The sequence below is a fragment of the Apostichopus japonicus genome, chromosome 10, assembly GCF_037975245.1.
Source record: "Apostichopus japonicus isolate 1M-3 chromosome 10, ASM3797524v1, whole genome shotgun sequence".
NCBI lineage: Eukaryota > Metazoa > Echinodermata > Holothuroidea > Aspidochirotida > Stichopodidae > Apostichopus > Apostichopus japonicus.
The window spans coordinates 18,814,768-18,840,125 of NC_092570.1; the positions used below are offsets into that span (position 1 = coordinate 18,814,768).

The 25,358-nt window shown below is 37.6% G+C and overlaps 2 protein-coding genes across 3 annotated transcripts in view; one reads left to right on the plus strand and one right to left on the minus strand.

Moving 5' to 3' along the window:
• The first annotated feature begins 5,454 nt into the window (after positions 1-5,454).
• On the plus strand, positions 5,455-9,662 carry LOC139975078 (development-specific protein LVN1.2-like). Its single transcript, XM_071982697.1, has 6 exons — positions 5,455-5,633; positions 6,724-6,884; positions 7,224-7,302; positions 7,568-7,750; positions 8,179-8,282; positions 9,256-9,662. Exons 1-6 carry the CDS (start codon positions 5,522-5,524, stop codon positions 9,346-9,348), a joined length of 732 nt encoding a protein of 243 aa, XP_071838798.1. The 5' UTR covers positions 5,455-5,521; the 3' UTR covers positions 9,349-9,662.
• Positions 9,663-13,867: 4,205 nt separating this feature from the next.
• The window catches only part of LOC139975453 (alkaline ceramidase 3-like), a 58,596-nt gene continuing 47,105 nt past the window's right edge, over positions 13,868-25,358 (minus strand). For both annotated transcript variants that reach the window (XM_071983451.1, XM_071983450.1), the window contains exons 9-10: positions 20,387-20,432; positions 13,868-18,914 (exon numbers count right to left, since the gene is read on the minus strand). In XM_071983451.1, the coding sequence (XP_071839552.1) occupies positions 18,792-18,914; positions 20,387-20,432 (169 nt within the window). In that variant the 3' untranslated portion in view covers positions 13,868-18,791. The remainder of the gene's footprint in view (positions 18,915-20,386; positions 20,433-25,358) is intronic.

The following is a 25,358-nucleotide window of genomic DNA, read 5'->3' on the forward strand; positions in this document are numbered from 1 at the left end:
AAGTTACAAAATTACATTACTACAAAGAAAGGGAAAATATATCCCAGTGTATAGGCCTACGTTATGCATAACTATATACGGTAACATGTACACAACATATACACAGATAAAAAAAAAATCAACGTTAGTTAATCAAAACTTGCAAAGTTTTGCACCAGTTTTGCACCAAAGCCCCCTCCGTTTTACCAAATGTCTCAAAGGGGGAGGGGACACATTCCCGTTAGTCCGCGCTCGCCTGTTCGACTTAACACCACATTATCCCCCTCATACAAAGAAGGTAGTCGCGCCTCTAAGATATTTATGTGGATATTATCATTTCACTACTCATAATAAGCGATATATTAAACGTTTAATGCCGTGCACTGGTGCAAAACATGTTTGTGTTCCTCGTTAAAAGCAATGTAATCTTTTTTTAATTTTTTTTTTATAAACCTTGCCTAGTTTTTACATAAGTTTACTCTCTGTAATATAGTGCGATTCAAAGTGTTCAGTTTGGGTCCACCACTGCTTATGGCAAATTCAATACAACATAAAGCTTTAAGCACTATGCATCTTACAAGTTGCCTTTTACCTGACCCGCCCCGCAAAACGTAAACGCCAACTTGGCCAAAACGGCACTTAAACGGAACTCTGATGGAATTTAAACCATGCAATAAATTCCACATCCCCCGGTCTACCTGCACCGTTCAAACAGCCAATCCTACACATACGGCCCGCCCACCCGGCCATAGACCAACCAATGCCCTTGCTCCCAAACACCACTGTCCGGAGAGAACAGCTGGTCTCGTATGGAACATGCAATTACAAATTATTCAGACAGGTCGCCCTCTCATTTATGGCTTTTGCTTAGTTGTAGTTTGAAGTGGCGCTGTGTATCTTCTACACAGTTTCTTTCTCTGGTGAAGGAGCAAACACTGCGGTGTTATCGTCATCATTACTTTTGGATTTATTTACTTTTAAGATTGAAGTAGTAGTAATTCACATTGTAAGAAATTTGAATGGAATATACCAAGTTCCTATAGGTTTGAATTTGGTGGACATATCTTTAACCGTCCCCCTCCCCGTGCCCGTGCCCTCCCCACCCCACCACCTTTCCTGTGATTAAGCGAAGGAGAATGGGAATGACGATTTTTGTCTGGTATTAAAAGAGTTGATAATTCTTTCTTTGTAATATGTCACTATTTAAAGTTTCACCTGTATCATTCACGAACGAAATTTGTATATAAGACTCTGCATTGGTGGCGGTAGGAGTTTCAATCTGGAGGGAGGGGCTAGTGGTGTCGCCAAGGGGTGGAATGAGGAGGGGTAGGGGAACGTGCCCTCACCATAAAAATCGTGTCCCAGGTGCCCCCCCCCCCGATGCGATTTGTAGTGTTAAATAAAAACTAAAACATGAAGTTTATCTGCCTCGATTAAAAACATAAATATCGGACAGACTAAGCCCGAAAATTCTTGAACATAAAGTTACTTCAAGTTGCAAAATACAGCACCAGATCGCATCTAAGGACCCGTAATTAAGCATAATTTTCTCAAAGAGGAGGGAGACACCCCCTCCCCCAGGACGGCATTCACAAATAAACATTGTGCCACCTACTTAAGTGTTGTGCCCCAGCTGTATCCCCCAAGATTGAAATGTCTGGCGACGCCACTGGAGGGAGAGGGGCCGTCACAAACGTCAATTGAAGGGCAGTGGGACATTTGACTTTCATATGAAATGGTATACCACATATACAGTTACCTGAGAGTTACCGACAAATTAGATCCTTTTGTGCTTTTCGTACAGCAAATTCCAGAATTTTATTTCTTTTCTCAACAGTTGAACACTAATCGAATTAAACTTTTTTCTTAATGGTTCAGCAAAAGGTCATTTTTTTTTAATAACAAATGGACACTTTCTAATTACAATTTAAAAACAATTGGAAAAGGTATCACTTCACAGGAGCACTTCATATAATATTAAAACGGTCAATTTTGACATTTTCCACCAAATTAGGGGGAAGGAGGAGGGGGGGGGTGGGCAACCCGTTGACCTCGTATACACTGTTACACTGATAAATAAGACGTACGCAAGAAAACACCACTTCGCATTGCCATACTAATCGTAAGCCTGAGGAGAAAAGCAAGTTAATAACTTCTACCGCGGTATAATACCGTACAGCAGTGGCGGACTGGCCACACGGGCATTTGGGCAATGCCCGATGTCCCGGTGGGCTGGGGGGGGGGCTGGTAAAATTTACAGCCCATTTTCACAGTAGTTAATAGAATACAGACGGGCTGTGTAGAAATATATTTTTAACTGTGGGAATCAACTCATGAAATCACCATGATAGTGAGTCCGTTAGTTCGTAACAAAGAACGTGCTATTGGCAACCCGTCTGTGCTAATGGATTTGATTTAGGTTTTTTTTCCACTTCTTCAAGCATGTTGACACAAAATGTTTGAAAAACTAAATAAAATCCAGTCTTAAACATATATTTTTGTTTACGATTTTAACTTTCCTTATAGTTTAATCAAGTGTTGCTTTGGGTCATTTCTAAATGATTATTGTAACCTACAAACTTGAGAAATATTGCACCATTTTGCATCTAGGCATTCCCTAACTTCAAAAAAATCTCAATGGGTAGGGGGACACCCCTCCCCTTGAAAATACCGGGGCTGGTTTTAAGACTCAGTCCGCCCCTGCCGTACAGTGTATTGCATGGTTAGTGATGCACGTCATTACAAACAAGTTTCAGTAATGAGGGTAATAAACCAATGAAATCTACCGTAACGGAAAAAGCAATTTAATTGATTCTTTGTTTGTGGCAACCACACAGGAGACAAGAATTTTACAGATAAGTCGATAAATAAGCAACGTTTTCACGTTTGTCATAGTTATATTTAGCACATGGTACATGCGTGGAAATTGGGAAATTCTCCATCATATCTAAAAATAGGGAAGGCAGGTGTACACACTCCCTTCCACAAATTAAAATGGCGTAGTATCAAGGTTTCTGTACCAATTTCTCTCTCTCTCTTCATGAAGTTCCTATTATTCGTTTTCGAGTTATTGATAGTTGAGTTGTAACAGTATAATATGGACACTATAAGTGTTTAATACACCAATGTCTGAAGTGTATTCATATTTTAAAGCATCCCAATTTTGAAGGGAAAAAAAGTTGAATTTTTCTCAACAAAACGGCAATTTTTATTTACTGTTTTTTTTTTTGCTACAAAGAGTACTCTTTCTATTTACAATTTTCATTTCTCATCATAAGGTAACTTAATAATTTAACAACTTAACGAAAATACCCTTCTGCATGAACACAAATGGAAAACTGTGGATATTTTTGCATAAACCAGATAGGTACTTTTAATTTATAAATAGAGGGAACGGTTAAGGGCTTTCAGAAACCTGGAGTGGTAGGGAGGGGCTCTTTTATGCTTGGTATAAATGAATGGAAACTTTCCAGATTGAATTCACTTAAATTATCTGTCTAAACTGGCTTAGTCTGAAGATGCAGTCTCTAAAACGGGGGGATAGAAATCAATATATACATGAATTATTGCGAACTTATTTCCCTTACATGTCCCACTAATCCTGATACTGACTGAAACCTTGTGTAAATACACTGCTGGAAGAATAAACTATAGCTGGGATCATTGTTATAATAACAATTATTTGTCTAGTAGTAGTCGGTTTTACTATATTACCACGAATTATCGATTAAAGTTACATTATGAATTAATGCCATTCTTCTGTTCAGCGTATAGGAATAGGGAAGGTAGGGGTGGGGGGGGGGACGGGGCAGAGTGAGCCGTAGCCCCACTTTGAAAAGTAGGGCCATATTTGTTTGTTGATAGTAATATAGAATAAGGGAAAATGCAATTTCGTTACTGACATAAAGTGAACATTTCATTATGTAAAATTATATTGCCATGCATGAACGTCCACTATTTCTCCTTCATTGTTAGTAGTGTGGCCTTCCCTTTAAACACTTTTTCATTTGATATCTTGTTATACAGTATATAAGCTTTAATAAGCTATTCTTTTGCAAAATGAATCACCCAATACTAGCAACTCGTTGACCTATTACACAAGCACGTGACTCGTTATGCTAATTATTTACGAGCAAAACCTTAACACGTTTCCTTTATTGACATGTATCAAACCAAGGAGGTTCTCTCTTATAGAACCTCCTTGATCAAACAACTGTCTTGGTTTTTGTTTTTTCCTTTGTTTTACCTTTCTTTGGCTATTCAAATATGAAACAGCTTTGTTTGTTTATTTTTTCTCTGTCTCTTAAAGGGTATATCTGCAGTCCATGTAGGTGATTGTATATATGATATTCAAATGCAGCCAAATTTATCATTCATAATGTACGGAAAGATACATTCTCATATAAGACACTGCGACTAATTGAAGCGACATAACGGGCGATGTAGAACTTACAAGGGCCCCTTATGAGGATGTCTCAGACTTTTCTTGGTCTACGAAGCCAAATGTGCAGGAGGGGAGAGGAGAGGAGAGGAGAGGAGAGGAGAGGAGAGGAGAGGAGAGGAGAGGAGAGGAGAGGAGAGGAGAGGAGAGGAGAGGAGAGGAGAGGAGAGGAGAGGAGAGGAGAGGAGAGGAGAGGAGAGGAGAGGAGAGGAGAGGAGAGGAGAGGAGAGGAGAGGAGAGGAGAGGAGAGGAGAGGAGAGGAGAGGAGAGGAGAGGAGAGGAGAGGAGAGGAGAGGAGAGGAGAGGAGAGGAGAGGAGAGGAGAGGAGAGGAGAGGAGAGGAGAGGAGAGGAGAGGAGAGGAGAGGAGAGGAGAGGAGAGGAGAGGAGAGGAGAGGAGAGGAGAGGAGAGGAGAGGAGAGGAGAGGAGAGGAGAGGAGAGGAGAGGAGAGGAGAGGAGAGGAGAGGAGAGGAGAGGAGAGGAGAGGAGAGGAGAGGAGAGGAGAGGAGAGGAGAGGAGAGGAGAGGAGAGGAGAGGAGAGGAGAGGAGAGGAGAGGAGAGGAGAGGAGAGGAGAGGAGAGGAGAGGAGAGGAGAGGAGAGGAGAGGAGAGGAGAGGAGAGGAGAGGAGAGGAGAGGAGAGGAGAGGAGAGGAGAGGAGAGGAGAGGAGAGGAGAGGAGAGGAGAGGAGAGGAGAGGAGAGGAGAGGAGAGGAGAGGAGAGGAGAGGAGAGGAGAGGAGAGGAGAGGAGAGGAGAGGAGAGGAGAGGAGAGGAGAGGAGAGGAGAGGAGAGGAGAGGAAAGTTAATTTTTGGATATAAGGTAACTTTTTTCACCGTAAACATAAGTGACCCTTTAAGTCGCGGCTATCTCTGAGGCGCAATCACCAAACACGCTCTGTGTATGTAAACATCTCTCGTACAATAAAAAACGAATTAGTTAAATATGTTGTTGGTTACATAAACATTGCGTCATAAATGTTCAGTTTAAAATGTAGAAGAATTATCAACACCCTCAAGGTTATAAAAGTCGAAAGCATTCTGTTAAGTTTAACAAATTGATTTGTAAGACATTAAGAAGCAAATCCTTGTCAACTACAGAAATAATGGAGGTCGGAATAAAATGTTTCGTCTTACTGGTTATCGTTGTAGCCACTACTAGCTGCACGGAAAGTCCTGAAAAATGCTGTGTCGAACCAACGCATGAAGTATTCATGGGTAAGTTATGTTGACATTAACTTTGAAAAAAAAAAGTGTGGTCTATATAGGCAAGTTTAGGAATAAGTGAAATGAAGCTTTACAAAAAATAGCGAACGATTTTTTTATGCGCCATTTGAAACCCGTGACTGTTCTAAATGAGTTAACCATGTCCCTACTTTCAAAGAATGAGGAGCTCATTATAATAATTATTTATCTTACAGAGAGGGGAGAAATTGCTGAGAACTGTTTTTCTAATGCAAATGGCATGGATTGGTAAATGTTTTGGGGACATTGATCCTACCAAGGATTCTTCTGCGTAGATAAAATGCCCCGAAACGTCAGGCCCTTTAAGTTTAACAACTACCATGTTGAGTGCTGTCCGTTATTATTTCAAACAAAAAGTCTAAGTAACAATAGCAAACGGCAGGGAAAGAATTTGAATCATTATATTAACCAATCATTTCTTTGCTTTTGTGGTAAACTATTTCAAAGATTCACAGTATCATTCAATCTTGGTGAACTTTTCGGCGCGCATATAAATCGAACATCAACCGACACATGGAATGATATGCGGTACATATAATGGTGTGATATATATTACGTAAAACTACATTTTGATTCTTAAACATACGACAACTTCACAACAGCAATGTAGCAGTTTCCACCAGCCGCGACTAAGCCACGGTGAAATTATTGACATATATCGGTAACAGTCTTTTATAGAACCCTTTTCTTCTTCCTGGAAACATTATATTTGGCGAGCCATTTTGGCGCTCCATACGTTTCTTTGCATGCAAAATTGCAGTGAAAATCACTTACTCTACCTGGCGTAAATATAGATTTGGAATACATCAGTTACAGAAGTTACATATCTTATAGTCTTCCTGAAATAATAATAATAAATTCTTACATGTATTTTACGTCCTTGAAAATATTAAGAAAAACACAAACAAATGATGCCAAAACACAAAAGTAAATATCGCAGACTACTGTAGTACTTTGCTTGCTTTTGTTTTGTCTTTTCTTCTCTTTACAAACTTGTAAGGTATCGCTAATCTAATCATGTTATTTACTGTTATTTATTCATGTTTTTCTTATGGATGTATAGGGGGAACTATCGCCCAGGTGATCAACGGTTCAGGTGTTGGAATACTCATGAACACACAGACAGCGGCAGATCACGATCAACACATGTACGGCTCCGAAGCAGGTTATTACGTCATCGGTGGTCACTATGTTGAAATTAAGACCATTCAAGACTGGAACGCGGTAGGCTTTTTATAGTTTAAACAGGGGATAGATCCAGAGATTGTCATATTCCTTTATGAGTAAACCTAGATTTTAGTAAAAATGACTCGCAATATCCTGCTTATCTCGATCAGGCATTGTGGAGACTAGAAAGCCATGCTTGTTTTCTTGCTTCTTTTTGACACTATAAAGTTATAAAGTTTCAAACGTGGGTTGGTTAAATATAACAATAAACATCATCAATTCAAAACTATATAGACATGTTTAATATCAGATGTACTTAACTTAGCCTACTTTGCATATAAGAGTCGAATCAATCAATATGTATATATATATATTATATTATTTTTCTCCCTTTAGATGAAGTCTTACTCGATTATGAACGGAGTGTGCACTGTTGCACCCCTGGTTGGGTCTGAACCCTCTAACTGTATTGCAGGTAATTATTAGTATATCTCGGTCAGGCATTGTTGCAAACTAGCTTTCAATGTTGAAAATTTTGATTCAATTCTTTTGCCGGGCTGCTCAGTTTCACTTAGCAAGCTAAATGGGTATCTCAGCCCCGGCTCCGGGGAATAAAGGTGTTGTATGTGGCGCGATAGGCGAGGCTGGTTCACATGTATCACATGCAATGGATCAAAGGTTCTTGGTCGGTCACCTCTCTACTATTCTTTCTCATTATACTAGTTTTACTTTTCATATAGATGACGCTAAGTTTTCCGAATACACGAATATTGGTGATAACGAGATTGTGACTCAGAACTGGGAAATCAATCCTAAAGAAGTTGGCCTATCCTATGGTAATGCATACCTGTCTATCTCGAACAAAAAATGCATCCCCACCGGTCTTACTTTCGCTGGGCTCTCTGACACTACCGGAGCGGAAGGTAAGTTGTACCGGATTGGGTCCAGTGTCCAAGTGGCGTCAAATTTGTTTGGTAGGGGTAAATGTGTTTCTATAGCAACCTTTTTTTTTGCGTGAAAAATACATCTCGATATTTTTTAAGTAGAAGCAAATCAGGCAATCATCAAAAAACAATAGCTTAGGCGCAGATGTTGTGTGTTGAATTGCAATATGTGATTACTTTAAGATTTATCAAGCTATGACGTTGTCCCTTAACTAATAGGGACGGCTTGAGTAAGTTTAATATTGGTAACACAGACCCCACACGTGTTTAAAGTTTTAATCATTTGTTTTTTTCTTTCGTAAATAAGAACAAGAAAACAAAGGTCAAAGTAACATATTTTCATTTGATATGAAGAAATAAAATATAAGCTATTTTTAAACAAATATTTTTTAAAATTTATTTTCCAGTTCCCATAGTGTATAGCGCGGGGTACTTCAATTACACCAGTGGAGTTAGCGATCCTAAACGCTGGTTCGGTGTTCCCAGCTCTTGCAACACAGAAGTGACTTCGGTAAGGGAACGTAATGTTCATGTTTACACATGTATCACGTAAGCAACGTACAGGGGGACTAGATGTAACGGAAATGGGAGGGCAAGGCGGGGGGGGGGGTGGAGGTAGGAGGAGGAATTCGAGAGGGAGAGGGTTCAGCCGAGTCGACTGTACTGTAAATCGAGAGGGGAAGGGAAGGCATTCGAGAGGGAGAGGGCAGAGGATAGTGTTCAGTCGAGTCGACTCTGTTGTAAATCTAGAGGGGAGTAGGGGGGGGGGGGGAGGAGGAATTCGAGAGGGAGAGGGTATAGAGGATTCTTCAGTCGAGTCGACTTTGCTACAAATCCAGGGTGCGAAAGGAGAGGGGAAAGGGGTAGGAAAAGGGGACACAGGTTGAGGTAACGACAAATTGACTGGAAAAATACACGCACATACAAACACACAGTCACATACAATCAGAACGGTGAGAAGAAAAAGAAAATTAATAAAACTCGTAGGGTGGAAGAAAATTCCTTTTATGTTAAAATTTTCGGTATAAATCCTACAATATGTATTTAAAACTATAGTTTCAACTTTTTTTTTTCATGGTGAACTCGCATGGAACTTCATTTCATACTAATGATCCCAAAGTTCATCTATTCTTATAATAACCTTCAGGTCCTTCTAAGGAATTGACCAATAATATTTCTTTACACACTATAACGTGAAGGATTAAAAAGGGGTCTACGACGTGAGCCCATTACAAAATTCGAGGTGTGATACCCATAAGTTCATAACTTTCACCCCAGAAAGCGCAGCCTCGTATTTATAACTATTATTATACCTTTTAAACCTCTTCTTTAATTCATATTTATAATACCGTAGTTTTAGTTTTGTTTGCTGTTCAATTTCCTATAAATAATTTGCTATCATTGTTTGTTTTTTTACAGTGAGAAGAATATTGATTCTAAATGCACACATTAATTTTGTTTTATGTTCCGTTCTTTCTTAACAGACCAACAACAAACTGTTCAACATGCTTGGATTGAACGAGTCAGTTCATACGATGTCCAAGCTCTTCCAAAATTTGGTTTTCCGTCGGTTCTAACTTACGGAAAAACGACCGCATATATACAAGGGGGTTATGACATTCTACAGCACCTATCGAAAAATTCAAATTCCTTATCTCTCTTCATCCATCTCTCTCTCTCTTAGCCAGTTTTCAAACTTCACGACATTTGTAGCGTCACGTTCTGTGTTTCCACTTTTCTAAGTAATAATCATTCTTGTTTTTGTTAAAACATACTAGCTTTTGCGACTATAAGTTTACTTAATCGCAAATAAAATAAAATGTTCACCAATTTGGCATCTGTCAGAGTAACGACGAGAATAAACAAAATTTTCGCAAGAAAATCATAACAATTTGTTTTCAATATTTTCTTTAATTCTTTGCCATTTACGTGACCTTGGAAACAGTCTTTTTTTGGGTTGGTTTGGATAAATTCGAAGAGGATATCTGATACGAATTTCACAGAGGAAAATTAAAGTCAAAATAAAATAAGACCGTTAGCAAACTGCAAATTAAACTTACAATTAAAGTCGATAAACTTGCCACTTCCTCTTCATGTTTGCACGAAGTTGCAGAAGAAATTGTGTCTGGCCGACAAAATGTTGAAAATCCAATTAAATTTCATTAAGTATCCACTGACCACAATTTCATTTGGTTAAAATTCTAAATTAAGTATCCTAGCTTGATCAAGGCCTATATATAAATAAATATATATATATATATATATATATATATATATATATATATACATATTATATAGGCCTATATAGATACACCCCCCTATACAGTGGAATTACGACCTTCCTACCCCGGTTTCGAACCTCTGGACATACAATCAGCTTCCATAGCCTAGTGGTTAGGGTGTCGCATATAAAGCGGGAGGCCCGGGTTCGAATCCCGAATACATTGATATATATACAAACATACATATATCTATTTTTTTTAAGTTCATCGTTGGGTGTAGATATCATTATAGACCTAATCTAGTCTTAATATGCGTAGGAATAAACCATTTCACTTCTTCAACTTGATTTCTTTCTGGGGTAGACCCCCAGATCCCCATCGTCTGCAACGACCTCACTTCTTTTTAAAATCCTTAATCCGCACATTCACACAGAAAGTTTGCTAAAGTTGTTGATCAAACGCCATGAACAGGGGCGTAGCGAAGGGGTTTTTGTTGGGGGGGGGGGGGGTGTGGAGAATTTGATTTGCCGACGGATCTGGAAGTGGTGACTGAAATGGGAGAGGGGTCTAAGGGGAGGGGGGTGTCCCCTCCCCTTTGGAAATTTGTTTAGTTTTGAAACGTCCTTAGATGCAATCTGGTGCATATTTTAAGTCAAATTTGATTTGCCGACGGATCTGGAAGTGGTGACTGAAATGGGGGAGGGGTCTAAGGGGAGGGGGTGTCCCCCTCCCCTTTTGAAAATTGTTAGTTTTGAAACGTCCTTAGATGCAATCTGGTGCATATTTTAAGTCAAATTTGATTTGCCGACGAATCTGGAAGTGGTGACTGAAATGGGGGAGGGGGTCTAAGGGGAGGGGGTGTCCCCCTCCCCTTTTGGAAATTTTTAGTTTTGAAACGTCCTTAGATGCAATCTGGTGCATATTTTAAGTCAAATTTGATTTGCCGACGGATCTGAAAGTGGTGACTGAAATGGGGGAGGGGTCTAAGGGTAGGGGGTCTACCCCGGCCTACCCTTTGGAAATTTTTTAGTTTTGAAACGTCCTTAGATGCAATCTGGTGCATATTTTAAGGCAAATTTGGCACGGAAGAAGCTCCCGTTCTCCTTTTCTCTATCAGCTTTCCTTCTTTCTTCCGCTCTCTTCACCTTTTCTCCTTTTGCCGACAGACCCAAAATTTGCCGACAGCGACCAAATTATTGGGGGTGTGTGACACCCCCCACACTCCCCCGCTCGCTACGCCCCTGGCCATGAAGTTACATGTACGTAGCATTTTAAGGTTAAGTTTGGCGGAACTTTGTTTACATATATCAGCATTCCTTACAGAATTCCATTATAACGCAGTTCAAACGGGCCTCTTTGAATATTCTGATTTGAAACTTTTAATACTGTGATTGGCACTAATGTTCGATGAAATGTCTACACGACTAATTTGTCAAAGTCGAGTGGAATTTTCAAGCACTTAGACTGGGGCATTAGGGGTACTTTCGGGCCTGAGAGGTATAGGCCTATATTTTTAGTACAGAATTTTCATGAATCAATGAAATTTGAATGTTTCTGCGGTTGAACGTTGCCGGGTAGGAATAGGCTATCAAAAGGGATGTAGTGTTGAGGGGTGGAGAAGAGTGCAGGTGGACCGAAGGATGGGGAGGGGGGGGGGGTGGTTATCGATGAGGTGGGTCCGATCATCCCTATGCCATTATGTGTTCCATTAACAACGTGCGAGTGAAGTGTACCAATGGCAACGAATCGTACACACTGCATAATGATATACGTGTGCTAGCGTAAAGAAATGACAGAATGTGTTTAGTTTGCGCCCTATTCAAATTACTCCACCGGTTACAGTAACAATATTCCGTTAAAAAAAAGAAAGAAAAATGAACTCACAAAACAAGTCAAAGCAGATATGAGTGTTGCGTTCGATCTTTTTATGTAATGTTTTTTTCACTTTAATGTAAAACAAGAACAAATATCAAACAACAACATACCACAAACAAGATGCACATCAAAGGCCACACTGGCAATTTCGGTGAGGACAAACGGAGTTAAGAAAAATCACATATATATATCCGTCAGAAATCATAACTTTCTTCAATTTTAACAACTTAAGATTTCATGTAAATTGCATACTTGAAGACCGCCACCACTTTGGCTCTCTCAGGTACCATACTCCATTTATCAGACCCACTGGCGAAGTTAACAACACCCCAACGTTCATGAAGGAAAGACAGTAAATAATATATGAGTGCCATCTGATTGCCATATTAATTTGACCATTTTCATTCAATTTTGCTGAAGTTCAGGCCAATTGGCATAACCTCAAATTTCTGCTTTTTTAAGATCAGAGTGGCAAAGCTTCTTCCTGTATAAATTGAGGGTTTGGATCTGTAGGCCCAAACCGTACCTCACACAGCTGACTATCAATATGATAAAAATATGCATAAATTGAAATTTGAAATGGCCACAAATGTCCACTTTTCAGATCGGGATAGCTTGTATTGCACTATTCAGGGTAACCTTAGTTGATGGTCATAGCAAGCTAATCTCAGAGGTCAGTGGTGAAAATATATGGAGTATGCTACCATCATTTGGTTCAAGCAAGACACATTTGTCGTATGATCAGCTTGACAAGAAGTATCATACCAAATGCCATCCAGGGAGAGGGAATTGGAAAGCAAGCGGGTGCTTGAAATTTGCAAGAAGTGAGACGAAGCGATTTCCTTCAGAAACAGTGATGAAAAAGTACCCAGGTATAAAAAGATGGCCATTATTTCCCTTTGCCAATGCTAATGAATTGCTGAAAGTTTAGACATGCTGATATAAATCAGTTGAATAATTAGAGCCAGGTTGAACCCAACCCCCCCCCCCCTTCCGTTTCAAGTTTCCTTAAGTATGTTATGATATTATGGAAATGAGAGTACATTGTCCTTTTACTCAAAGTTTCTCTGGCCCCTTAACTGACCCTGGGCACAGAGGATGTAGCCTCCTGAATGTCCTTTTGTCAGGCCTGAGGATGATCACCTCTACCCTCTACCTACTCTTAATACCCAACTAACCAGTTATCCTGATTACCCAGTTTATCAATTCTAGTCGGTTTAAATCGATCACGAGTTCACCCTGTGATGTCATAATTCCTTGTCACAGCTATATATACTCGTTGCATCATCTCTGTGATGTCGTGACAAGTACCATTTCATAGAACTGAAATACAAACCCAAAATTCTGTTAAAATGATTCGAGTCTGACCAACAAAAATTGCGACTCCGTTGTCTGGTTCGACATGACCGTGTCTCGTCTCGATTTGCCATGACAACGTTGCATCTTGCGAAGCACAATCGCATGAATATGTATGAATTGTAAACACCTTGAAAATCCCTCCAAAACTTGACGTTTAGATAGATACTACAGAAGTCAACCCCAAAAATGAAACAAAATGGGTCAAGTAGGATATTATAATTAACATATAACCTACTGACCAAACTTGACAAGAAACAGATAAAACAGTTCCAAATTTCAGTATAAAAACATCACATTACTGATATAATGCGAGAAATGATGTAACACGTACAACAGTACCTTCTTTTTTTTTTCTTTTGAAAATATTTTGCAAGAAGCAATGTATCTGAGTAAAAATATAAAAATGTAATATATATCAAAAAAGAAAAGAGATAAGATTGAAGACTGTTAAGAATATCACCTTGATTTCATCCACTTCACACACGACAAAGAGAACAACTAGCTACAATTAATGCAGCAATATTTTACATGAAGATAGACGAGTAGGATTAAAAGCTTTTGTTTCACTTGAAAAGTTATACATAGATTAAAAATATGAATTCTTCCATTTAATAAACTCAAGGCCTGTGTTTTTTCAACCCCCTCTCTTTAAAATTCTTCAATGTGAAGCATCGTTTTTTTTTTTTTAGAAAGACATTCTTAATAATGGCGACAAATTTTCCTGAACAGTATTGGCTAGTCTTGACTATAGGCAAACAGATAAGTGAGGTTTTAGTAGAATTGGCAGAAAAAAAAATAGTTTCCATGATCCAACTCTCTGGGGTGTGTTAGATATTTAGTATTTTATGTATTTATATCAAGCAACCACAACCGGTGTGTAGTACCTTTAAACACACAATACAATTCTTCAACTCTGGTGTCACTAATGTGTAAACTTGGATCTTGACCTGACAAAATTTCTGCACAATATCTCTCTTATAAAGAGCACAACAGACTACACAAATACTTGAACAGGAAATACAACAGGCATGAAGGGTATGTCGCTGAGGATTGAAAAAGGCATCAACTTTGTCCACCAGAAAAAAAAAAGAAATTAAAAAGGATTCCTCACAAAACTTGTACTTGCAGTGACTATCTGTGATACGACGTGAGTTAAAGCCAACGGTATGAAAAAAAAGGCATCAACTTTGTCTACCAGATAAAAAGAAAAAGAAGGATTCCTCACAAAACTTGTACTAGCAGTGACTATCTGTGATAGGACGTGAGTTAAAGCCAACGGTATGAAAAAAAAAGGCATCAACTTTGTCTTCCAGATAAAAAGAAAAAGAAGGATTCCTCACAATACTTGTACTTGCAGTGACTAGTTTGCTTGATAAAAAGGTTTAATAATAACAAGGTCATGACTGCAGTGAAAGCATTTCTTAGCACACACAGGTGCAAACTTTAGCCTTCCTGTGTTTGAGAATACAAAGCTGTTTACACGAAACGTCACATGAAAGTTGGAAAGTTAATTTGAATGGTAATGACAAAAGACAACACAGAACCCCCCAATCTCCATCCACTAAACCTCAACCCCCCCCCCCCCCCCCAACAACAACATTCCAAATAAAGCAACCAGCTAAAAGCTATCTTAAGTTGATGGATTTATTGATATCAGGTTTTCGTAATCGACGATATCTACATGTAATTTTTCGTGTACTGTGTGGGAATTGGGAAAAGGATTTTGGGTATCGATTTCTTGTTCATTAGTCACGATAAGAAACAACCTTTGAAATGCTGACAAGTCTCTCATGAACAGAGAGGATCTACTTTACACTCAGCCTGCAACTGTGTCACCAGTATTGCTATGATGTTAGGAAAAAACAAATATAAAAAAAATCAGCCATTGTTAAAAATTTGAAGAAAAAAAAATAAAAACAAGGAGTAATATGCAAACCGATATCAAAGCAAACGGAAACTACTCCTCTGAAATGTCTGTTTCATATATCAAGAAAAGATTTATGAAACTAACTCGATAGTTGACATGAATTTGAATGAATGGAAAAGAAAAGAAAAAAAAAAATGGAAAAAGAAAAAAAAAACAATAATGAAAGAAACATTGCGACAAGGAACCTTGTTTATTTGCGTGTGCAATTTTTGGTTAAAATGGTAAAATATGCCTAAAACTCATTTCCCTTGAAAAAAACAGTTTCAGAAGGAGATTAATATTAGCGTAAAAAAAAATATTTTGCCGAGGAAAACACTGGGAAGATGGTGGCATAGAAATTAAACCTAATGTGTCAAGATAATTATGTAAAGTAACCATTATGATAGCAATCTAGTTTGATTTCTTAACAAGGAAACCTTTGCGTGTAGATAAAAACAAGAAAAGATTACATTGCCAAGCCAAACATAGCGAGATCTCTTTGCACATTAGCCATTTCCAATACCTCCTTTGGAAAATTTCTTTCTGAAAAATTGGTGAAAGAGACGAGTAGGAATAAAAAAAAAACGCAAAGACTGTCAGCTTTTGTTTGCATTTTAAAACCTTTTGTTTTTAACAAAAAAGGTTTCAAAACCAAGAAGGAAGAAAGTTGAACAGTTTGGTAATACCTAGTGGTACTTAGATGTAAATTTCAGAAAGAGGGTTGTTACTTAACAAGTTAACATATTTGTCGATTGAGGTTGTCATTCTACAATTAAATCCCTCCAGCTTCATGTTACATTATATCTGGACCAGTTGGGTGAGAAAAATAGTGTAGCCTTGCAGGGAAAGGTGTGGGAGGGGGGGGTGAGATGGGGCTGGGGGACTTCCATGTAATTGGAAATTGGGGAATCCAATTCTGCTCTAGAAGGATTTTGATTGAATATAGTTTAATTTTTATTTGTAAACAGACCTCCCCATTAGATCAAAATCCCCAAATTTTGAATTATTCTTGTACTTATTTTGTAAATTTTAACATACGGTACCATAGTGGTTTTAGGTTGCATTTTCATAAACAGATACAATTAACATTGTCAAACCCTCCTAAACTGAAATGTGTGACCAATCTGCCAGCCTTCGTTGTGAATTAAAATGGGAAGTCACATCTTTTTTGAAAGATCTCTGCTTACTATCTAAGCAGTGATTTGCCATAGTCTTCACTGCTAGCTGTGGTCTTATATACATGGTTCCCTAAACGACCATTTCTTATGTGTTGTAAATACCTCGTAGTTCAGAGAGGTATTTCCTGTTTCAAAAGTCGTAAACACTGGAAAATGTTTCCCAGATCCATAATAGTGAGATCTACTAGTTCTCAAATAGCATGAATTTATACATTTGTTTAAACCCTCAAAATTATTTTCATTGGGTAAAGGTGGAGAAGAAGGAAGGGAGCATGCTAAATGTTACCTGTTTTCATAGGTTAGGTAAATAACAAAAGTGCATTATGTTGAGTAGAGACAGGTAAGCCAGGAGCAGAGTACACTGATTGAATTCTGTGTAACTTAAAAAAAAATTTAAAAAAAAATTTAAAAAAAAAAAAAAAAAAACTTAGGACCATCAATGGACAAAGCAGTAAAAGTGTAACTACTACACAAAATATGGTAATGCATAGTTGAAGTCATTTTTTGGGGTTATCGCCATGGTGATGTAGTATCTGAATACGAGAGGAGACTGTTCTACTTTCATGCAACCTCTACCTTACCCGACTTTACTATAAGTTTGTTACACATATCGGTGACCTTCACAAGAGGAACCATCTACATCTACTTGAAGTTAAACTATCAGACCATCTTTGAGAAGTTCAATCATCTTTTGGACAAGGGCAATTTGGTGGGTGATAGGTGTATTACTGAAGCATTAAGGCATAATTAAAGCAAAAATGTCTTTGGAAGAAAGAAAAGGAAAAATATATATGGGCTGTAATTGCTAGTTTTCAGTTTCTATGTTAACCTTTTGCTACTATTTTTTCCCTACTATGTTTAGTCTATCATTTTACATAAATGCAGCTATGCAAACTGTCTTAAAGTGTTTATTGAAAGGAATTGTGAGAAAATGTAAGGAGAGTAAAAAAAATCAGATTCTTGATGGTCATTTTGGCTACCCAAAAATACTACAAAAACAAAACAAAAAAAACTGGAAACAATCCAGTGCAAATTTGATATTTCCATCATGAATACTAAAACATATCACTTGTTTTTTGTTTTTATTCACATGTATCGTATTCTGTGCAAAAAAATCACACTTTTTTGACAGTGAAATGTTCTGGAAGACTAAACAAGAGGAGACAGCAAAAAATATTCACCCCTGTTGTCAGGTAATCTAAACTGGCTTCAATTCCCTCGTAAATACAAGGAACATTATGTAACAGAAATAAGGTCTACAAGCTGTCATTCTGTATCATATTGACCGAGCTGTGTAACATTCACACGTAATAAGGGACCCACCCCCCTGGCTTACGTAGGAAAAATATGAGCTATTCAACAACCACATTTGACTGTTTGCAAACTAGCAAGCCATTAATCTTTAAGCCTTGCAATACAAAAAAGAATAATAATTATAAACTATATATGTAGCGTAAGGATCTGTTCTTATTTCATTTGTAAATTGTGGATGTCGATTCCGCAATTTCCTGCTAACAAGGGGCAGTCATACGGTAGAACAAAATTGATATATTACTAATTGTCAGGTTTGTAATCATCTTTTGTTTATGAGTCAGAAATGCAGCCATAACAGACGCTTGTCATATCCGCGAGAAACTGTCTGTTTTTCGCTGTGTAACAGTTTGAAAAGGAAGGGTTGAAACCACCTGCTATGTATATCACAGTAGCCCATGACAAAGATGAAACTACATTTTCATGAAAAAGTTGATAGTTGTATGCTTTGATTGATTACAATACTACTGTGATGAAAGCGATAAAAAGTCATGCATATAAAGCTACTCTGTTACATGCAAATTAACGTTAGTTATCATGAAAGTAAAACCTTTTAAGCATATGGCATTATTAACTTCCTGATGAATACCATATATGTTGGACATGATTCAATAACTTGATATATTACAACAGTTTATGGACTAGGTGTATTACCATGGTGATATACAGTCGACCTTCTCGGTGAATCCGTATTTGCAAAGACTGTCAGCAGCAGTACAGGGGAGGTATTGAAGCACAATGTTCAATAACTTGTTATGTGATCATAGTTATGGAATCGCTGTTACCATGGTTATTGTATATAGTTTTTGCTAAAATGAGTAGCTAACATGTAAACATTAATAGTAACACTGTGGGGAAGCTATCAAACATCATGGTTCAATAGCTTGGTATGTTACCGTGGGTTATGCACTTGCTACTATATAACCATGGTAATACAAAGCTGGTCTGCTTAGTGAGTAGGCAATTGCAAAGATTGACAGTACTTAACCATTAAGGGGGGAGGGGGGGGGGAAAGATATGGAACAGCTGCACCTTTTTATACTTATGACAGCAGACAGCTTCCATTTTGCACTTACTGTGATCAAGGTCAAAGGTTATAAGAAAGTTCTATGGCACATTAGGAGAAACAGCAAAGCTTGTGGAAAAAGAGAATTTCTGCTCAAGTATCATCAATCGTAGTGGTTCTTATTTTGGTCACTAAACTGGACGTTGTTGCTATGGTAACCATTCTCATGTTTCTTCACAGTCTTCACCTCGTCCACTTTAACAAATGGAAGGACTCCCAAGGAGTGCTGTCAAGAAAATATAAGAAATGATAAATTTGCTGAGAATTAAAATATTTATTGTTGCAAAATATGAAGCCGTGGTTACATTTAGGTATCAGAAACTTACAACATAGCTAACCCCTTGCTTTGGTAGAGAGATAGAGAGAGTTAGAGGGGAGGAGGGGGGTGGGATATATTTTTATGACACCATGCTTATGTAAACATTCCACTGAGTTCTTGTTTGACTAAAAGTTGAACCGAGCACAGGAATGCAGTCGCAATGGCCATGAGATTAACTTAATATCATCAGCTCCGTGACAGACAAGGATTTAGGGTACACAAAATGTAACCTTAAGAGTAATGACTTTCTTAACGCCATGTTTCATATGAATATCACGATCGGTCAATCTCTCGAACACAAGAAACATACTCTCGACAGAAAAATTGGCTGGAAAGACCATTGATTACATCATCCATCACATCCAAATGTCAAATCTTTGAATTAAATTTGGCAGAATATTTATGAAATTAATCAATGTTCACTGAATATTGAAACAAAATAAGGAAATTCTTGTTTATACAAAAAATGGTAATTTGGAAGACAAAACACAGGTTAATGTTCAGTGTATTGATGTGACAAGAGGTTGTCTGTAGCACTGCAAGGATTTATTATCTTATTACCGTCACATCGGAAGAAAGACAAAAACAAATTTTCTACTTCCTACGGAGTTCTAGTCCTGCACACCTTGGGAGGTTAAGGCTTCCCATGGTAAGTCTAACAAACAGAAAAATTAACTGATATTTCCATTATATATTTTCTATTTTAAAGTCTCATTGTTTGGGAAAGAAAATTCAATCTTTCAACTACTTGTGTTCATTTGCTGGTTGTTTACCCACTCAGAGACCACCCAAGGATCGACAGTAAGTCATTAGTTGAAGTGTATAGAAGCATGAAAGAAGATATACAATAATTGCTTCAATTCATCTAGCAAAACAATCAGTCAGACTCGATACTTGAGTCAAATTTTGTCTTCCTGAAAAAGTGCTTTGAAGATACATAAATTTATAAATGTCTTTTAAGGTTACTTTTTCGACTTGAGATGCAACTACACGCAGGGGACTAATAACTGACCGATCAAGCAATTGGTCAATACACCCGGCCCAGGGCCATAGGGGTCCGGCCCACTACCTTTGAAAGTTAATTGTTCTTGAACCGTAATCATATATAAAAACAAGAAAATCAATGTTACCTAGGAGCAAATGGTTAAGATACATTTGAATGGAGAAAACAAGGGGGTGTATAAAAACAGACATGTGTGTGTAGCTAGCATGTTATCAAGGTTATCTTCTAGATGGGGTGTGGGGGGGGGGGGGAGTGGGGATGAACAGTTCAGAAAGGTTAATGCCAGGACGGATGTGATATGCTGTTAATTTTATTTCTAATGATATTTATTTAATAATTTTCTGATCCCAGGTTAACTGGAATAAAAGACTCTTACCCAAACAGTGGACTTGTTTCCCAACACGACTTGACGATAATGGCATCTGAAAAAAGGAAATTGATTGGTTATAGGTTTTCATGTTCAATTGATGCACTCATGTACACGAACGGTGACTTTATATGGGTGTAATTTGACAAATATAGACTTTCAAAAGAAGCCCAAATGTTTATAGTTATTGGCCTAGTTATGCCGTCAATTGATGAGAGAAAAAAAAAAAAAATTGGCAAATGAAAATGATACCCGCATGGGCATATGAATAAAGCAATTAAGCCTGCCAACCTCCCCTGTCGTGCTGCTCACCCACCCCAACCCCCCTCCCTCCTTGTGAAAAAAAAAACAATAATTAAACTGTGTATCAATATCAATTTTTTTCTCCATTATCTGGGGAGCATAAAAACAGGCCTTTATATAATACACAATTATTCTTCTCTTCAAAATTAGTACTGGAGAAAATTACTGAATACTTCAGTAAGAGGTACTGACCATACAGGGTATATATAAATATATATATATATATATTTTCAGCATGCACATTTTCAAAGTATGGAAAATAAAGGAATATTGAGGTTTTCGACAATCATGTAACTGTTCCTTGTTCTTATGGAATCTTGGTGACCTACACGTACCATACACATCCAAAGGTTTTTGGAGCAGAGAATTCAAATTACTTGTAAGATATTCCCCTTCCCCACTACCCCCCTCTCTGTGGATTAATGTTCTCCAGATACAGTGAAAACCTGGATTACCCACCAACCAACTAACTTATCTATCATTATCTAGCAGTTCATTGTTTTAATGAAAAAAGAGCAAAAAAAAAAAAAAAAAAAAAAATTATGGCTAGAATGGAATTGGAACCAGTGACCCCTGAGTTTACAATCTATTATTTTTACATGTTTTTTACAGTTTTTTACATGAAGTTAAATGTAATCACCTTTGTCTCATGGTCTGCATGTGGTCCTAACAACATGCAACATCATGATAACAATCATAATAATAATAACAATAAGTAAAAAAACCTTCATAAGAACATGAAACATAGGTGAAGCTTCTCTCTCACATTTACTATCAAACTTCATAATTGCAACTTTCAACGATATCAGATTTTCTTTATATATGTTCAAAATTTTATGATTAGAAGAGATATCCCAGTCTTCATTATATGGCTCACCTAGGCATATTGAATAACATTAATCATTTGTGACTTATAACATGGCATTATAAATTTTAGAATTGATATTTTATTAGGTCAGCAACCTCGTCACTGGTACATGTCCATATGAAAGCACCATATTGCTTTCTCTTTTTCCTTGTAAATGCAAGATGGCATCACTTTTTTCTTCAGCAGACCTAACAAGTAAGTGATAAGGGAGAGAGGATGTTTTTTTTTGAGGGGGGGGATGTACAACCCCTTTTCCACCCTCACAAGAGTTATTATAGCAAATCATTGCATTGAGACCTAATTATAGAAATAATTTATAGGCTAATTATGCCTCAGAATGCATCATTTCACATCTAAAAACTTGATTACTTTTCTGAGGGAGGACCCCAAGATCAACCCACCCCACCCTCATGGGATTTGGTTCCCCCAACTCTAGGGCCACATGCACCCCTCCCTTCTTAAAATGCTGGCTTTGCCCCTGAAGTACATGAAAAATCAAGGCATATGACAATTCAGTCTCAATCTAAATGGATTCCAAACTCATTAAGACTTTAGCGAGGAGCAAAACGTCCTCAAGACTTTCGTGCGCTGGAAATCTTTATTTGTTCAACTGTTTTTAACGTTTCATTTAAACGATTAATACCCACAACCCAAACAAATTGCTGGACTGGAAAATGGAAAAAGAGCCGTGGGCATTATTTCATCGCCAAATATATAGTGTCTTTGCTTTTATCGCCCTGAAGACTATCACACTACGGTGAGCTTCTATCTGACCTGGGGTGGGGGGGGGTGGGATGTTCAGTTCCAAGGTAATCTACAGCAAGTTTAGAGCCATTATAGAGACATTAACATTCATTAGAGCTGAAAGTCTTTATCGCGGCATCTGCTAGTCACTTTACCAAAATAACCCTCTGGCAAGTTTGAAACTACAATCTGCTGTTGCGAGCTAATAATATACATACTGTGGCCACTTCCAAATACCAGACGGTTTTAACGGTCAGTGATGTTTAATATACTTTCAAGCTTACAGACCGTGTGAGAGAAACTGACGAAGGGCTGAGGGCAAAATACTGAGATTAACAAACAAACAAAAACACATCAATACAGTTCTAATCAGGAATATAAAGAGAAAGGGAATTAGAACTACTGCAAAATGTTACAGGATTTAACTTCATAGTGGGTACATAAACAGGGTAAAGCAGGGTGGTTGGGGGTGCAGGAAGTGGAGGAGGGCGCCATATTTAATGTTAGTATATTAGCAGGTTAATCAGGCTAATGTGGTAAGGACAGTAATTAATTACAAACAAGTTTCAACCAAATTGGCACGTCACTCTTGGGACAGTACGGTTAAAATTAACTGGGCACGAGTTTCAATACTAAGCCCTGTGACTAAGTTGCAGAGCTAAAACCCTTTAAGGGTAACTGCAAGCAGAATTTTAGTCTCGTTACGTCATGGTTCACAAATTTGGAGAGGTATACGTTTCTATAGGTGCTTAAGCTCTCAAGATATACAGCCTTAAGATATCTGGAATGTTCCTTTCAAGGCTAAATTGACGATGACAGCTCCTCTGTGCAGGTCTAGATGTGTACGGTAATCCATTGTTTTAAAAATTCTAATTTCTAACTCTACAAAAATTCTAATAACTAAAATATGTTCTTTTATCTTCTTTTGACAAATTTGTAGAGCAATGTAAACATGTTATTTGAACCCATAAAGGGTTTGACATTATTGAGTTTTGTGTCGTACCTGAGGAACTGATGTAATAGTATATGCATTTAAGGTAGTCAGTATAGGCCCAAAATTATAGCAATTGCTAGAAGTTTTCATAAAGTACTTTCCTGGAGGTCTTTACTCTCCAAATTGTTCTCAGACATTTTAAGGAACACACAAGAATACTGAATGTTCCAGTGAGGAACATTTCCTGGAAGGTTGTAATATAAACAGTTTGAGAATTTTGACCAAAGGTGACCATATTTGAATATCTAGCATATTTGGGGCCAATACATCATACCTTTAAACAAAGAAATCCAACCACTTTGCTGCATGAGCCTCGGACATCTAAAGCCACATTTCTCAAAAATTAAAAATGGTATAGAACGGCACCTGGACTAATAATGGACTATAACATAAATTGATTCTGAGCCTAACTTCATCATTGTGTAAGGTCTGTTTTACAACCAAAACACCAAAAACCAAAGCATTTAACACCGATCAATTAAGAAAATAAACTCTCTGCACGAGAGCTAATTAGCTACTTTACTAATGAATGGAGAAATTAATTAGTTCATCTCCCCCGGAAACTATTCTCTCTGGTTAACACGATTTGGACAGACACATATCTGGCTTATCTGTTACAGATGAATTGCACACAGCCACACATACTTTTTACATGTCACTGGGTCACATAATATTGAAACAGAGAAATCACCCTTAAATAAAACTCCTTAGAACTGGCAAGCGCTGGGTCTAGTATCATACAAAGTCAGGATTGACAATTTGTTACTTTGTGGGTGGCCTTGATCAACCTATCGCGCGCTATCACTGGAGACCGAGCTATAGCTAGATAGGATAAGAACTAATTACAGAATGCAGCTCTGATGAAATGCAAGGGGCATTCTTTATTATTATTGGTGCTAACCTGGGTCCATATCATCGCAATGCAAAACGTGCTAAACAAACTGGGCAAATGACTATATGAATGGGAAAGAAGTGTAACGGTCTTGGATACATACTAAATGAATTAATAGTATAATATTCAGTATTTCTATGAGAACTAAAATTCAAAACATCTTAATTGGCTACACATTTTGCGATCACTACCGTGTCTGTGTCTTGGTCGTAGAACAAACCGTATGGTTGATAATAAGACCTGCAATTGTAACAGTTAGTCTGCTCACATACCCTGTCATAGAATGGATTAGGCTATTCTGGCAAGCTCCTGATGTATATTTCCATGGCAACATGGATCAATGAATTTTTTTAATTCCGACTCTGCAGGTCATGTTACACTGACCCCTCGAGCACTACTTATTCTTTCACAAATGTTTGCATGTTTAAGAATCCAAGTCGCAACAATGACATGCTTGGGGTAAAACATTGCCAGCATTAATTTGAATGCCAGCATTAATTTGAAAAAAGAACATACTTATTGCTGGGTTAAAGAGGGTCTTTGGGCACTTAAAGAGGCACTTATATAAAGAGGCACTTATATAGAGAGAGTCTCTTAGGCACTTATATTAAAACTATCATTAAAATATATTATCTTTACCTTAAAAGACCGATGTTCTAGATCTAACAACAGAAGTGCAAATTATCCTAAGTCAGTGAGGCAGTCGGGGATGGATGCAGGGGCAGGGTTGGTTGGAGGATGGGGACCAGACTTCCATAAACCCTCAGCTCCTGTGTACAATTCTATTTGGCACGCAAGGTACTATTTTGCCATGATGTATGTACATGTACATGTATATATATATATATATATATATATATATATATATATATATATATATGTAATAGAATATATATATATATATATATATATATATATATTTATACTGAATAAACCAAGATAACAACCTACTCATCTATGTATTTATTCATGAGTACAATGATTGCATTTACAGACAATGTCTCATCTTTTGTTGCCAACATCACAACAATTAGCTAATCAGCTAATAAGGGGAAAGACTATATATTCAATGGAAACAATAGAGTTTTGGGTTAATCATCCAATAACCATACTTTTAAGTGACACACGTGTGCAATTAATTTCAACAGACTAATAACCGATGGTTAATGAGATGATAAGA